At 41.9% G+C, this 17058-nt stretch overlaps 1 protein-coding gene across 1 annotated transcript in view; it reads right to left on the bottom strand.

The window, feature by feature from the left end:
• The window catches only part of EP300 (E1A binding protein p300), an 84830-nt gene extending 70964 nt beyond the window's left edge, over positions 1-13866 (bottom strand). The window contains exon 1 of the mRNA XM_045465958.1: positions 12888-13866. Coding sequence (XP_045321914.1) covers positions 12888-12981 — 94 coding nt within the window. The 5' untranslated portion in view covers positions 12982-13866. The remainder of the gene's footprint in view (positions 1-12887) is intronic.
• Positions 13867-17058: the final 3192 nt, after the last annotated feature.

Genomic DNA, 17058 nt, shown 5'->3' with positions numbered 1-17058 from the left:
GTTACTACTACATGAGATTACTCAGGTTTCAACTCAAAGACTGATCCCGATACTCCTGTTTCCCAAGATAGCTCTCAACCTCAACTATGCACTTCCTATCTTCTATCTTTTGTTATGGCTAAATACTTGTGCGCATCTTACTACCAAACTATGAATATCTGAAAGACCAGAGTTGCACTTAATAAATATTTACACTTCTCACAGGATCTAGCAAATACTCACAGACCAGCAACTCTAAAATTGCATCCTATAATTATTTATATCTGACTGGGTATTTAGAACTTAAAATTTTTTTTATTTTTTATTTTTAAGCAATCTCTACCACTAACGGGCTCGAACTCACAACCATGAGATCAAAAGTCGCACTATGAGCCAGCCAGGTGCCCCCGGGTTATTTATAAAAAGTTCTCTGACCTCTACTTGTAAAACATTTTCAACAGCTATACTGATTAAATGTGGAAGACTATGTAAAAGTCATATATACTTTGACCTCTAATCAAACGGACCCTATTATTTCATCTAATATCACTATCATCATTATTCCTAAGCTATTTTGATTGTGCCTCAAAAGCTCTCATTTATGATTCCTAAACGCCATTAGTTCTATCACTAGTATCTGTAACTTTGCACTACTCAAGGAGTCCAAATATTTGGATTTAAACCCAGTTCTATAAGCTGACTTCATTTACCAAGCTCAAGTTACCTCTTCCATCAAAAGATAATAAAACTTCTACCTCCCTCATGGAGTTTTATTGTTGTTGTTGTGTTTTTAGGGCTAGCAAGTATTTACTGAGAAAGGTAAACTCACACAGAAGACTCTGGTGTCCCTGGCTAAGTGATAGAGAATCTGAATGCCTGGTGAGAGATTTCAGAACCTTCTGTCCAGAGGAAGGGCCAAGATCACTTCCAGAGCGCGTCCTTAGCCACAACTTTGTCACAAACAGCAAATGAAAACCATGGTCTAAAACTAGTAGAAAAGCAAGTCCCAAACTAAAAGTGGTATGTGTGAAGATGCAAGAGGGAAAAAAATTATCAAAAATTTACTGTCACAATTTAAAGAAATCCTACTGAACACTGGGATTTAGTATTGATCAGCCTCAATTTCATGCCGCTTACTGAGCTCTACAAGTTCTTTCTTTCCCTTCAAGGAAAGGGAAAAAATAAAGATTCAAATAAGTCATCTTCTCAGGCCCCCGTCTCAAGTTGCCCTTCATAGGGATTAGTTCAGATCAGGAGAATAAAATTTAGATGTTCAACAAACATAAGAAATTTAGAGGGTCCTTTAACAAGAGTTTGGGATTTTTACTCTAAAGAGAAAATTGATGTGAAGAATTTTAAGCAAAAATATGATATGAACAGATTTGTATTTATTAAACCCACTCAGGCAAACAGGATGCAGAATGAACTAGACAGACAAGCTAGAGTCAGACTGGTTAGAAGGCTGCTGCTGGAGAATAACAAAAACTAGCAGTTAATTCTGCAGCAGTACTGAAAGGGCAGAAGCAGCAAAGGAGCCAAACAAAAGAACTCTTTTGGACTACAGGTAGTGGGTTGAGAAAAAAGACAAGGATGACTCCTAAATTTCTGGGGTTAGACAACCTAAGAAGATATATATAGAGGTACAGCTATCTGGATGGACAATCCAGAGAAGTACTCAGTGATATGAGAAATGCCACTGGACATCAATGAAGAGGATCATCAGATAAACAAGTATTTAAGGGACAATGATCTTAACCACCAGGAGATGTTGAAACCGAACATTCCCAGCCCACCTACCAGGAATACTGTCCTGGAAACCAGGTTCCAAGAAGGAAATATTAGTGGTGCCCGTGCTTCAGAGAGAATTTACTGAATGTAGATATTAGAAGATTATTTAGCAAGCTAGGTAAGAGCAGTTCAGTGCAGTTGTAAAGTAGGAGGTAAGAAAGTAAAAGACAATGACCTTTTCTAGATACTAAACTAAGCTAGTAAATATTTGCTTAATTCCCCCCTTTCTCTAGGATTAGAAATTTATAAATCTGAAATTTATTCTATTACCTTTTAAACTATCCTAAGGCAAATATTACAAAACAGTATCAGAAACAACTGGTCAATCAACTCACACTATCTCCAGTAAGACATTTCCTGATTACTAAAATTATCAACCCATCAACACCATTAGCGGGCTATTTCTACCAAATAGCTTGTTGACAAGTTCCCATATACCTTTAATGATGCTCAAATACAAAGTAACTTGGAATAAAATGCTTCTTTTAATTTTTTTTTGAGAGATGGAAAGAGACAAGAGCATGAGTGGGGGAGGGTCAGAGAGAGAGGGAGACACAGAATCCCAAGCACGCTCCAGGCTCTGAGCAGTCAGCACAGAGCCCGATGTGGGGCTCGAACCTACAGCCTGCAAGATCATGACGTGAGTGAGCCAAAGTCGGGCACTTAACTGACTGAGCCACCCAGGCGCCCCGAGTAAAATGTTCCTTCACTTCAGTGTGTATTCAATCTAAACACAGTGATACAAATGTGACTGACAGGACATATTTAAATCTGACTTGCAAAGTTTAGAATACATGAGTTTAGAATACAATGGATCAAGTATTAGAAATGCAACAATCTAAACAAAAATGAATTTGGACTGAATATGTGGGAAACTGGTGTTGAGTCAAAACATCCTTTCCTTATTACATACTGATTTTGTAGGTTACCCTTGGTGTTTTCTATATTGGTATATGGATTTAGCCATATAATCTCTTATAAAATGAATACTTACCCTTTCCAAAAATCAAGATGATCCCATAATATATGAGGAATTAGACAACTATTACCCACCATGAAATATATAAATGAAGCATAACCTTCAAAATTAGAATTATTAATATAATCCCACACACTGCACTGCGAGCATAAAAGGCTTTTTTAAAAAAAGTTACTAACTAGGATGTGAAACTCAAAATTGAAATAATTGTGGCTCAAAATCTATTCTACTAAATAGCACCTCTTCCTAGTTATACATCTTCCCCCGCCCCATTTAGAAAGCTCACACATTTGTTGGATAAACAGTCATATTTTTGTGCTTCAGATAAAATGAAGTCAAATAAAAACTCAGTTCTGCTCTTAAACTGTACACATTAAGCAAAACACCCATAGTGTTCTGAAACTAGTCAACTTAAAGTATCCACGCAGAAGACAGAATTCATCCGTTGCTTCTCATTTCGTTTTCTCTATGGCATTCAAATGCTTTTTAAAAAACGCACAATCCTGGGGTGCCTGGGTGGCTCAGTCGGTTAAGCGTCCAACTTCAGCTCAGGTCATAATCTAATGGTTCATGGGTTCAAGCCCCGCATCAGGCTCTGTGCTGACAGCTCGGAGCCTGGAACCTGCTTCTGATTCTGTGTCTCCCTCTCTCCTACCCCTCCCCCGCTCACACTGTCTCTCTCTCTCTCTCAAAAATAAACATTAATAAATTAAGTAAAAAATGCACATTCCAGATCTCAAAACCTTTCTTTCCTCTAACTCATTGGTGAGGCCAGAGGATAAGAAGGAGCTGGACAGGTGAATTGTGGAATTAAAGAGAGAGAATAGGTTGTGAACATGGAAAGCTCAGCCAGTTCAGTAACTGAAAGAATTCAAAGTAGGGGGAGCAAAGTGAGTGACAAGGTGGGCAGACATCGGAATGCTCAGAGCCCCTATTACAGGGGAGGCACCCAGGATTTTAAAAAGTAAGGAGGGAAATGAAAGCCAAATCTTCAGAACTTTAAAAATCTGGTAACAGTCTGGCTAGACATTGACAAGCTCATAAAGATCTCTCATTCTTATTGGTTTAGGATACTCCTACATTATTAATTCAGCTGTTTGGGGTGCTGAAGAAGCATGATATTTAAAAACACTGCAGTCTTTAAAATGAGAAAAATTTTGGGAATGCAAGCTGGTGCAGCCACTCTGGAAAACAGTATGGAGGTTCCTCAAAAAACTAAAAACAGAACTACCCTACAACCCAGCAATTGCACAACTAGGCATTTATCCACAGGATACAGGTGAGCTGTTTCGAAGGGACACATGCACCCCCATGTCTACAGCAGCACTGTCAAAAATAGCCAAAGTATGGAAAGAGCCCAAATGTCCATCGATGGATGAATGGATAAAGAAGATGTGGTATATATACACAATGGAGTATTACTCGGCAATCAAAAAGAATGAAATCTTGCCATTTGCAACTACATGGATGGAAGTGGAGGGTATTATGCTAAGTGAAATTAGTCAGAGAAAGACAAAAATCATAGGACTTCACTCCTATGAGGACTTTAAGAAACAAAACAGATGAACATAAGGGAAGGGAAACAAAAATAATATAAAAACAGGGAGGGAGACAAAACAGAAGAAACTCGTAAATATGGAGAACAAACTGAGGGTTACGGGAGGGGTTGTGGGAGGGGGATGAGCTAAATGGGTAAGGGGCACTAAGGAATCTACTCCTGAAATCATTGTTGCACTATACGCTAATTTGGATGTAAATTTTTAAAAATATAATAAAAAATAAAATTTAAACAAAGTTTTATTATAAAATAAAACAAAAAAAGCAAAAAAAAAAAAAACAAAAACAAAAAAATAAGAAAAATTTGCAAACTTCAGGAATTAATTAGGTTGAAACAACTTTCCTAACTTTTATTTGGTACTTTATTAAAAACAGTATTTGATACTCTGTAAAGGAAGCAGAATTAATCTAATCACAAAGAGTCCACCTACTGAGAAAAATGGACAAACACTTAAAACTACTTTTGAAAGACTAAGAAAATTAAATAAAATATCCATGCTGGAAAGACAGATATGACTTCTAATACATTTCAAAACAATTGGCAACAATTTGTGAGTTATACACAAATTTGGATAGAAGATGGTAATATTAGGTTATACAGGATCACAAAGCCATGCAAGTTAGCAACTGTTAAATTTTGAAATCCAACAGGGTCAAAGGGCAGAAGTGCAAGCAAATTTCAAAATATGCATTCTTAACATTGTCCTGCAACCATGACATCAAAAGGTGCAACTATACTTTGGCAAGTGACTTACTTGAAGTTGATTCTTAATCCCACCATATTTATTTAAGTCACAACATTTAAACAAAGATGAAGTGCTATGATTGATCAGATGTGTGGCCTGCCTTGCTCTTTATCAATTTATTAATATAGTGACACTTCCTGGTGTGAAATTAATTCAAAGGTGAGGACACTTTTATTAAAATCCTACCTTAAGAATCAAGTAAACAACACGTTCATATTAAACCTAAACTACATGCTCACTTATCTAGCTCTGATCATTTTATTTTATTTTTAACATTTATTTATTTTTGAGAGAGAGAGAGCAGGGGAGCGCACACGAGCAGAGCAGAGGACAGGTACAGACAGAGTGAGAAAGGGAATCCAAAGCAGGCTCCACACTGTCAGTGCAGAGACCCACATGGGGCTTGATCTAACCAGTCGTGAGATGACCTGAGCTGAAATCAAGAGTCAGGAGCTTAACTGACTGAGCCACCTGGGCTGGGCGCCCTTGACAATTTCTTGATTTTGAGTAGTGGTAACATCTTGGGAGAAGCTTTGCGGTGAGGCTAGGATTTGTTTGCTTGGCTGGGGTTTGCTCTAAAGGAATGAAATGCCTATAGGGGATCCTAGATGATAGAGCTATCATACCATCTCTCCAAAGAACAAAAACAAAAAAATTCTGAAAGACTGCATATCTGTAAAGAAAAAGGGAAGAGTGATTGGTTTTTGAGTTACCTGCTGTATTTTCTACATTTAGGACAACTGGTAAACAAAATCTGGGACCTTAAATAAACAATTCACATCAATAATTACAATCTACCAAAAAACTTCCAAGGCAAATGAAGTGCGCTCAAAAGACAAGTGACATACCCCTAGTATTCCTGCCATCCCTGCCTGCTACTGGATCCTGTACAGTGTCACCAGAATTCATCTTTCCCCCTTCCCTGACCATGTCACTCTCTTGTTCATAAATTTTTTTTTCCTGATGGTAAAAAATGTCAAACTCTTTATCACATTTTTGTCTTTTCATAATACGACACCAAAATCCTTTTCCATCTGTCTCACATGAAAACATACCACCACAGTCTACGTTCTAGTCACACCAGAGCTACCCGTATTTGTTCCACCTGACACAGAAATACTCTTCCAACTTTCTCTACTTCTAAGGGAAGTTATCTTCAAGTTCTCCTGCCTCTGTTCAAACACACATTCTCTCTGAAGTTTTCCCCCAGTCCTCCAAACACGGCCTGTCAGAAACAATCCCTATCCACTACCTTCATCCACAACCTTTTTTTTTTTTTTTAAACACGTATCAGAGTATTACTCAGGAAAACTGTGTGGACAAGTATGCCAACCCCACCAGATCCTAAATGCTTTGAGAGCAGAAAGTGTACTTTGATTCATTTTTACATTTCCAAGGGTCTAAAACCTGGTGGGCAGTCAATGTTTGTTGGCTGAAAGGAGAGAAAGGCACACTAAATGAATACTGACTACTCCACTCAGGAGAATCACACAACTTCAAAATGCTCAAAACTTAACTCATCACAACCCCTAACCCCCACCACATTCACACACAAATACTTCACTTCCTATGTTTGCTATCTCAGTAAATGGCAACCTCACCAACCCACCTATCCAAACTTGAAACTTGGGAATTATCCTTGATCCCTCTCTATCACAATATCCTAACCTGAAATTAATCAACCAACTTCTGTTGGTCACCTACCTTTCTCTAATCTTTTCACTGCTTTCCATCTACCAATTTAGGCCACACTCATCACAGCTAGAATCCTAAAACAGCCATCTCTCTGGTGTTCCTGCATCATATGTTCCCTGTTCCTTTCCAAAGCATTCCTCACTTTAGTCGATCATGAAGTACAATTCTGCCCCATCCATTTAAAAGTGCTAAAATGTAAAGTCTAAACTCCAATAAGCATTATAAGGCAAGCATAAGTGGCCCCATCCTCACCTCTATGCTCGTATTTCTTGCTATCCCCCCAGCCAGATAGAATAGGTTCCCTGAACAGGCCATACTCTTGTTCCCAGCCTGGGCTCACTCTTACTAACCCTATTACACCTATCCTTCAGATCTCAAGATCAGACACCAATTCCTCTAAGACAGTCACCAGAGGAACAACAGTTACAGGTTATAGGCCCTCCAGTTTCTCCCACTGTACACAGTACTTCTCAATATAATGCTGGTAACATCAGTCTTGAATGTAGCTCTTCCACCCTTATCTATGAGCTACGGAAGGAAGGGTCTATGTCTGTCTGGATTACCAGAGTATTCCCTTCTGATGATAAATGCCTAGTATACAGAAAGTGTTGGCCCAATAGAGACCAATGACAGCTTGTCAACCTTTCTAAACCAGTATTTTTCAAATTGTGGGTCACATGCCAATAGTGGGTCATGAAATCAATACAATGGGCCACAACCAGCACTAGAAAGAAAGAAAGAAAGAAAGAAAGAAAGAAAGAAAGAAAGAAAGAAAGAAAAAGAAAAAATAGGAAACATCATACATAGTATACTACAGGTAGTATGGGTAAGTTTGTCCACTTGCTGAGACAGGGTCTCTGGTACTCATGTAAAATACAGCTCTTATTGGGTGTGGTCAAAAAAATTTGAAAAGTACTGCACTCCGCCCCTCCCCCCTTCTTCTCTTCTCCCTCTTCTTTTTTAAGAAAGTCCTTTAAAACGCAGAGAAGCAAATACAAAACAGAAAAAATGGTGCTCAATCACACAGTTCTTTAGCAAAAAGCCATTCTTAACTTGAGCATTTACAGTAAGAACAATCTGCTTTCTGATTTCTCATTATGCTTTAAATACTTGTTGATTTCCACTTACATATACAAGACACCCTATGTGACAGTACATACAGTACTTCTAGTCTTATTTTAATCTGTTACCATGTTCTTATACTCTTTAAAAATTTAATCTTTGCACCATAAGCTTTACTTCTAAGGCTTTTCCTCTCTGAACTTCATGACTTGGCTTTCTCTTTATCCAGTCTATCTACAAATCCATTAAAAAAATCTACCACTGCTTTGTTGTTGTATATTTAGTAGTAAGGTTAAAAACCATCAACAGAATTAGCACATACTATGCTGCAACAGGCACTACCCTAAGCATTGGATAAAGAGAATTTTCATTTACTCCTCCCCACAATCCTCTAAGGTGGGTACTACAGGTGAGAAAGCTGAGAAAAAGTTCAGTAATTCGCCCAAGGTTCACAGTTAATAAAGGCAGGTCTGGGATCTGAACTCTAAAATAGACTCCAAAACTCCTTTTCTGTAACTGCTCACTTTTTTTCAGTAGTTTTAGTTTTCCTTTCTCTCTCAACTAAATTATTGCTAATTGCCTTTTGAAGCATTTATAAAATAAGATCTATATCTAAACTGTTCAGAAAAGGCTTAACACCTCAGTATTCATTCTCTTAAACCTTTGAGAACTGTGCAATAAAACATTTCCTACTAAAATTTCAGAAGAAAACTACCACCCATCACCTAAAAAAATCATCTGCAAAATTCAGTGTTTTAAAATTTTTACACTTGGTATAATTTCAGTTTCAACTTGCCCATTAATTTCCCTAATGTTTGCCACACTAAAAATTTCAATTTCAGCAATTCTCAAAGGATGAAACACTAAAAGTGCAGAAAACACAAAGAAGCATGTCGTATTTTTCTATTAATTGCTGGGTGGATGAATTGGCAGAACAGCTCCTGAACTGTTTTTGTAAATATACCAGGAAGAGGTATTTTACACTCCCACTTGTATCTGCAACATTCTTCCTACTCTTTTCTTTTTCCTTTCCTATTTACCACTTAATGTCCCTACAAACACCATGAGGCACTAATTTTTAACTTCTTGTTTCAATTTATCTCTCTTTTTATAGAATAGACTAAGGAGAAGGTGGAAAAACAAAGTAAAACAGAAAATGCCAAAAGGCAATCAAGGCAGAAGCTGTTTCCTCTCTCTCCTTTATACATTCACTGGACAAACCGATACATTTCTCAGCTCTGTGAGAGAACGTGAATTTCTGCTGGAAAAGGGCACCCATATTGTATGTAACACATACAAGATTTACAACTTAACAAAAGTCATTTCATCTCACTATCAACCACAGACAGCCTTCTTAAAGCCCTATAAATGAACTTACAAAGCCTTGAAAATAAGCAATTGACAGAGTTCAAGGCACATAATAAAATGTTTTGCAACTTAACACTGAGGTCAGCAATACCTCAGTGAACCAAGGAGCCATAACTGAAAAACTCCAGAAGCTGAACTCTAATCTAAACACACATCCCTAAAAAATAAAATTAAAACATAGCATCACAGGTTTAAGAGCTGAAAAAGAAATGGCTTCCACCAAAAATATCGTGGTCAGGATAATAAACCACTAATCCACAGGAGTGTTTTGAGAAATAATAACGGACATTAAAAACAATCCTTGCCACTTCTCTATTATGTACAGTAATCTAGCGATCAAGATGATATAGTTTATATACTATCTGCTCTGTGCCTCAAATGAAAAATAGGCATAAAATCCAAGCCAATTCTGACACTTGAGTTCACAGTAGGGCCACAAAACTGTACCAAGACCAGAAGGATCTTCACTTAAATGCCAGATCTTCGCACTGTCAACCATCTTTCCAGAGTCTGATCTTTCAGTGCATATAGCAGTAAGTGTTACAAAGCAGCCACACAATATATCCAGTGAACAACAAAGGCAACAGTATCATCCTCATCATGCCCATCCCTCAGGTTATTAGAAATAGGTTCAAGAAATATTTTCAGGACTTACCTGTCAACCTTTCTGTTCAATAATTTTAGCAAAATATTTTTACATACGGCTTTTATCATTTTCGGGGGGAGGGGGGGACATAAAGTCATTTGATTTATCAAATAGTTCTGATCTAACCATACCAACTTAAATTAAATTTTCAATGGATCAAACGGATCAACTACAAATACTGAAACAGGAACAAAAAGATGCAAAAGCTAAAAAATAAGTCTCTTCCTCCTCATTCCAACACATAAAACTTGAACTTAATTCAAGATATTTGAATCAATCTGGAAATGTTTTAGAAGAATCTTTGACTGTCTAACGAGAAGTCATTTTTATTCTGCATCAGTGGCCAACCTTAAAAATTCAGAAAGTGGGATTTAAACACTAATTTGTTTTGTGAATACTGTAGTATGTCAACCCAGTTGGGTTCCAGTTTTTTTTCCTATGAAACTGGCACACACAAACACTCTTGTTAGGTACACTTATGCTACTAGAACTGCAAGCCCTGATCATGAAAAAAGTTTCTAATGTCTAGAATGATGGGATCATTTTGACCCAGTTCTAGATAAAATTCATAATTGAGGACCAAAGAACTTACTTTCACGTTTATGAAATATCCAGGTAATGACTCAAAAGTCAAAACGTAGAGAGTTACATGTTTGAAAATTTAAAGTTTTAAAGTGAAGTGTCTCTGTTAAAAGTTCCCTGCAAACTACACTACACAGTGCTGGCTGCAGGGGGGGGAAAGAAAAACAAAGGGAAAAAAAAAGGTCACCAACCTGAATTAAGTTCACAAGGCGACAGTGACAGTATTTTCTTAATAACCACCTCCCTCCATCCCCCAACAAAAAAACCCAGACTGATTAGGATTAAAAACTGGACACCAAAGAATTCCTGGAGTACAATCTTAAGGGGGGGGGGGGGGGGCGCTGAAACCCTCCCCACAAAATTTAGAGAAAGGTAACTTTCTGTAAATACTAATATCAAGTATAATACTAAAATAAACTCTTGGTACTAAAATTGACTGAGTTCATCTCAATGTTGAGGAATTTTTTTTTTTTTTTTTTTTTTTTTACTCTACTAAATCCACATGATACATTTAGGACTCATAATTATCCAAAGATATTTCAAGTAGCAAAAAACAGTTTCTGTGTACCGGACAGGTGAGATACTACGGAGATGAGTTAGCTCAGATCAAAAATGGAGAATGCAGCACTGCACCTGAACAGAGGTGTCTGAACAACAGAGCACAGCCTGCCTTCCAGGCCTTGCGTTACTCCATTTACTCCAAGACTAAGCTGCTCAAATCAGGAGTCATCAAAATGACACACATTAAAGAAGTTTTCTCTATAACATCCAAAGTCTCTGGTGAACTCCAACGTAAAACCCACTACCACACAACACAAAAACTAAAGAAAACAACACAAAAGCTACAGGTGGAAATATGTCTAGAGGTGATCTGAAGACCCTCTGGAACATTTTAGTAAGTGCAAAGGAATACAACGCTTGATATGTGTAACAATGTTGAGGGGGAAAAAAAGGCAAGTAAGAGAAAAAAATCCGTGAAGACTACAGAAAGTCCAGGGAATAAGAATAGATCAAAGTTCTCACACTGCCAATTTTACGAGTCTAAAGTAAAGAACTTAGCAAAAATCCTCAATCTTTGCAGGTTATCTGAAACTCAGGACACATTTTTCCCATAAAAGCAAAGAATTCAAAGCATTTGCCACATCCTTACATTTTCACCCTCTGAAACGAAGTCTACTTAGAAACATGCTTTAGAAGTTCTCTACAAACTCCTAGGGTACATTTAACTCCATTATGCACTCTCACTGGCAGATGGAGGGATGACGTTGAGTTAAAGAGATGCTCCGGAGTAAGGGGGAACATCTTGTGGACTGTCAGATGGCCAGCCATTCTTCCTCTTCATTATCCTGGCACCTCAAACAACTACGACGGCAAAAGAGAAGATCGCTAGCCATCAAGACAGCACCAAAGTAATTATAAGAAGGGGATGACGGAGGGAAGTCTCCCCGAATTTCCCTTGACAAAAGGGTTTTAGTCCACAACTGAGTGAAGTTAAGAATTGTAGAGCTTTTTTCACACTCAAGTATGGATCTCCAAATAGGTTTAAAGCATAAAAAGACAAACACACACAACTACCGAACCTAACACACATTTTAAACTTTTGTATGATCAGTTTATCTTTGCAGTTCATGACCGGGGTGCTTACAACTTCTAATTTTGATTTCCAACTACAGAACTCCACACAATCGGGTATCTCCACCCCCCTCCCCCCCCAAAGAGAAAGTGACTACAAACTGCAAAGAAAATGCCTCTGCTCTCTCCCAACCTAAAACCCCAGTTTCAGACATTTTGGTCTCACACGAAAGAAACGGGAGATGTAAAATGAACTGCGCTCCATATTGATTCTTAACGCAAATAAAAAGGGGGGGGGGGGAGGGAACCCCCTAGGAATGGTAGGTAAAATAATCGGAACCAAATTTCAGCTTTGACATTAAACCTTATCACACCAAACCTGAAATCCTGGATCTCACACACACACACAAATAAAACCAAGATTTTTTAAACCCTCGTCCTCAACAGAAAATCTTGTGCCAAAAAGAGAAAATTTTGAAAAGGAAGAGTGAAAAGTAGAGAAAACAGAATAAGTGCAATCAAGGAGAAAGGATTCGCAATTCCTCATTTCTCAACAACAACAAAAAAATTCAAAGTAAAATTGCAAAAAAAAGCCTTACACACAAATGCACTGGCATTTCAAAAATTAAACTGCACGGAAGCAACAATAAAGGCTATTTCCATAGCACCACTCAAGAGCTCTAATTCCAGAACACACACCGATATGACATAGTGTTGCAACGAATGTATTAGGAAGCAAAGAAAATGGTTGGGCTACTGGACGTCTTCGACCAGCTCATTCAAACACCTTTAAAATTAACCAAGAGGCAGAGAACTAAGAAGAGAAAAAGGGAGAAAATATGGAAGAAGAAAGGTGCACCGAGCAAAAAAGATGAAGGGGGGGATGTGGAAGGCCAGGGCTCCTGGGACTAACCTGTGCCATCGCTGGCCGACGCCGAGAGGGCCGGAGATGAGAGTTTAGGCCGCTTGGCTGAAGGCGGCCCCGGTTCCACCACATTCTCGGCCATTTTTAATTCTTTCGGAGATACAGGCGAGGAAAACGAGAATCCTCGGGAAATCTCTTCTTCGGCCGGGGCTCCCCGCCCCGCTCCCTGGGGTGGGCTTGGGGGGCTCCGCCGGCCCCCGAAGGGGGTGGGGGGGAAGTTCCTTTTTCTCTTCGCCGGGTCGCGGTGGCCGAAGAGGGATGCGGACTCGATAGAAAAGGTAGGGGCAAGTGCGAGGGGCCGGGCCTGGGCCCAGGCCCGGAGGAGGGCACAGGAGCACAAATCCGCCGAGCGCGTCCGCTGCGGCGAATTCCCGAGAACTCGCGGCTCTAGAGGCGCAGTCCCCGGCCCGCCACGGCCGGCCCCTGCCCAGCCGAGGTCTCTCGGAGCTCCGCCGCCGCCATCAGCCTCTTCCTCCTCGGCGCTGTCCTCCTCCTTCTCATCGCCACAAGGAGGCGGGGGCGAAAAGGGGGGAGAGGAGGAGGCGACGAGAGACACTCACCTCCTCCCGGTGCCCCCTCCCGGACCTGCGCCCCCACCCTCCGAGCCCTCCTCCTGCCGCCGCGCTCCGCGCCGCCGCCGCACCGGCCCCTAATGGCCGCAGAGAGCTCGCCCGAGCCGAGAGCCAGGCTGGCGCCGCCGCCTCACATCGCGCGGCGGAGGCGCGGCGAGGACGCCGGGCGCGGAGCTCGCCGGTCCAGAGGGCCGAGGGGGCCGGGCCGAACAGCGCCGCCCGCCCGCGCCGACGCCGAGCCCACCGAGGAGGCCCCGCTCCGCCGGGCGGCGCAGGCGGCCTCTCCTCGCGCCGCGCTCTCCTCCTTCGCCCTCCTCTCCCGCGGCACAGAAATAAATACGGCCGCCGCTACGGCCCCCACCCCCGGCGGCCAGGTGCCGGGAGCGCCCGCCCCCCGGGGCTCCGCTCGGGGCCGCCCTCGGCGGCGGGCGAAGGCGCCGCGGGGCGCGGGGTTATGTAATGGTCCCCCCTAGGCGTCGACGCCGGCCCGGCTGCCGGGCCGCGGTGGGGGTGTGTGCGGACGGGAGGGGGCTAGGGGTCGCCTCAGCCCGTGCGCCCCGGGCCCCCTGCCACTGTCTCGGCCCCTGCCGCCTGTCTCCGGCCCGGCTCGCCTCCGCACTCTGGCTCCCGCAGTCCGCACTCCGCCCGGCGTCCCGCTTGCCCACTCTCGCCCGCTCCCTCTCGCCCTCTCTCCCCCCCAGCCTAGCACACAAACAAGATGGCGGCTGTTGTTTCTTCCCTCTGCCGAATCCTCCTTACAGGCTAGCGGTAGCAGCGGCGGCCGGAAATGAGCCAAGGGGGGGTGAAAAAAAGGGGAGGGGTTGGGCCTCCGGAGGGAGGTGGCGAGGGGGCGGGGCCTTGGCCCGAGCCGCTCACACAATGGGGGAAGAGGACCCGGGGGCGGAGCCAGTTCCAATCACGGGATCCGCCCAAGGCCCCAACGCGGTTGGCGCTTCCGCAAACTCCCCCGGCGTCACCCGGTGGCTCCCTTTAAAGGGGAGGACTTGAAGGGAGGGGGGGCGGTTTGGGGGCCGACTCGGGATCTATTTTCAGTCGGTGGACACTTGCGGGGGAAGGTGCCTGGGTTGGGTCTCTGCGTAGGGGAGCGGTGGGAATTGGGGGTGACGGAGTCCGGGAGCTACGCCGGGGAAGGCGCCAAGTCACCGCGCAGGTGGCCGAATGGGAGTGCCGTGGGCATAGCCCTGCGTCCAGGGCCCTTGGGCGGTCTTCCGAACCCCGGTTGAATCAACCAGGGAGGGGGTACTCCGTCGTCGGCCAGTGTCGTGGGCCAGAGACCCAGTGCATCCTCTCTCCATCGCTTTTCCGGAGGGAACGTCTCACATCCAAAAAATCACACTGATGATGAGTTGTTTCCCTTTTCTCCAAATTTTACAATTTGTTTTACAATAAGCCTATATTATTTTGGTAATCAGAAAACAAAAATCGCAGCAGTGGAAAGACGCTTTAGGACCAGACCTAAATTTGTTTCTTGCCCACCACGTGTCCACTCGCTCCTACAGGGTTGCACTCTCACCAAAAGAGACTTGAATTCTTTTTCTGAGTGCATCTGAGACCTGAAGACATTTTATGGTACTACTTTTCACCCACCTCCAGTAGGCTAGCTTAATAAAAGCCCACCGTCTAGGTAGTACCTTAAAGATAATGTAGATATGGACAAGGGCAAAAACGTAAGGTGCTAAAGATAATCTAAGCACGGACAAAAGCAAAAATGTAACTAGGAGGAAAATTCTTGAATATAAATAAAGTGTGTGTGACAACACAGTTTTGCAGAGGAGGGCCTCGCTAGCATGCTTTCACATTCCTACACATCACAGGATTCCGCTGTGTTTGGCCTTGGGTAAATTGGTACTTGAGGAGGTGGCAAGGTTGTTAGTGTTTCCCCAAGGAAACCCCCAAACCAGTATCTATGGAGATAGTTTAAAGCGTTTCACTCATTTTAAATCTCAGGCTCCTTAGTTGGTGTTTGCTTATTGTTGAGTTTACTTTGTTGTTGTTGTTGTTGTTGTTTATTCTTTAAAGTGAACGATGAAGAGAATCAATGAGCCAGGAGTCAGGTATTACTGGAGCAACCCAGGTTGCCAACAGGGATGACTTCTGTCCTGTGATGTTGAGGCCTAATTCACCCCTACTGCAGTGGAGAAGCATTTATTGCGAAGATTAAACATGATCATTTGTGGATAACACTTACCACAGTATTTGGCACACAGTAGCACTCAATACCTCAATACAGCTTAGCTGTTCCTAGCCATTCGTTCTAAAATTAAATAGAAAAGGGCTCTACTAGGTGTGGCCGCAATAAAGTTTTTCCCAAGCACTTGTTATCAAGGGAAGAAGTCTTCACACACTTGGGTTGCTCCTGCAAATGTGAATGTGACTGGGTTTTGAAAGTGCCGCATATCCGCGCAAGGAATTATTGATTTATATACACTTCCAAAATGTTGTCGGTGTTTGTAAGAAAATACTTTTATTTCTATTCTACATTTAATAAAATCTGTTCCTGAAAAAAATTTTAGTAGCCCATATCGGCAAGAACATGGAGAATTGGTATTTTCATACACTGTTAGTGGGGATAGAGTAGAGAACAAATATTTAGATTCATGCCAAACGCTTATAGGTTTTGAAAATCCCAGTATCTCTTGAATGTTTTCTTTTTTTTTAACATTTGTTCTTGAGGGTGGGGTGCAGAGAGAGGGAGACACAGAATAAAGTGGGCTCCAAGCTCTGAGCTGTCAGCACAGAGCCTGACGCGGGGCTCGAGCTCACAAACCACGAGATCATGATCTGAGCCAAAGTCAGACTGAGCCACCCAGGTGCCCCAATTTTTTAAAATGTTTAACATATTTTTTACCACAAAACAAAACAAGCAATGAAACAGCCTTGCCATGATGGGATATCATGCCGTCATTTAAAAATGAGCAGGTATGAGGTGCCTGGGTGGCTCAGTTGGTTAAGCGTCTGACTTCAAGTCAGGTCACGATCTCACGATTTGTGAGTTCGAGCCCTGTGTTGGGGTCTGTGCTGACAGCTCAGAGCCTGGAGCCTGCTTCCAATTCTGTGTCTCCCTCTCTCTCTGCCCCTCCCTTGCTCATGCTCTGTCTCTCTTTCAAGAATAAATAAACATTAATAATAAAAATAAAATTGAGCAGGTAGGTGTTGGGTTGGGGGGATGGGCAAAGGGCATTAAGGAGGGCACTTGGTGGGATGAGTACTGGGTGTTATCTTTAAGTGATGCATCACTGAATTCTATTCCTGAAATCATTACTACACTATATGTTAACTAACTTGGATGTAAATTTAAAAAAAAAATATGTACTATCATAGAAAGATATCCGTATATTGCTAAGGACAAAAAAAAAAAAATAACACAGCAGGTCTAGAATGGCTCTACTTTTATAAATGTAATTAATACTAATAATGGATTGATTGGAAGCTGAGAGGATATGCACCAAACTTTCAACAGTGTTGGAGTAAGAGAAGTGTTACGGGGAGCTTTCACTCTACGTTATATATGTTTGTGGGGTGTGAAATCAGAACTAAAAACATTTTTTTAAAAAGCCTTCAACGGT

This window comes from Leopardus geoffroyi, chromosome B4, assembly GCF_018350155.1.
Source record: "Leopardus geoffroyi isolate Oge1 chromosome B4, O.geoffroyi_Oge1_pat1.0, whole genome shotgun sequence".
Taxonomy (NCBI): Eukaryota; Metazoa; Chordata; class Mammalia; order Carnivora; family Felidae; genus Leopardus; species Leopardus geoffroyi.
Note: the sequence above shows the minus strand (reverse complement) of the source record. Positions and strands in the feature narration are given on the sequence as shown.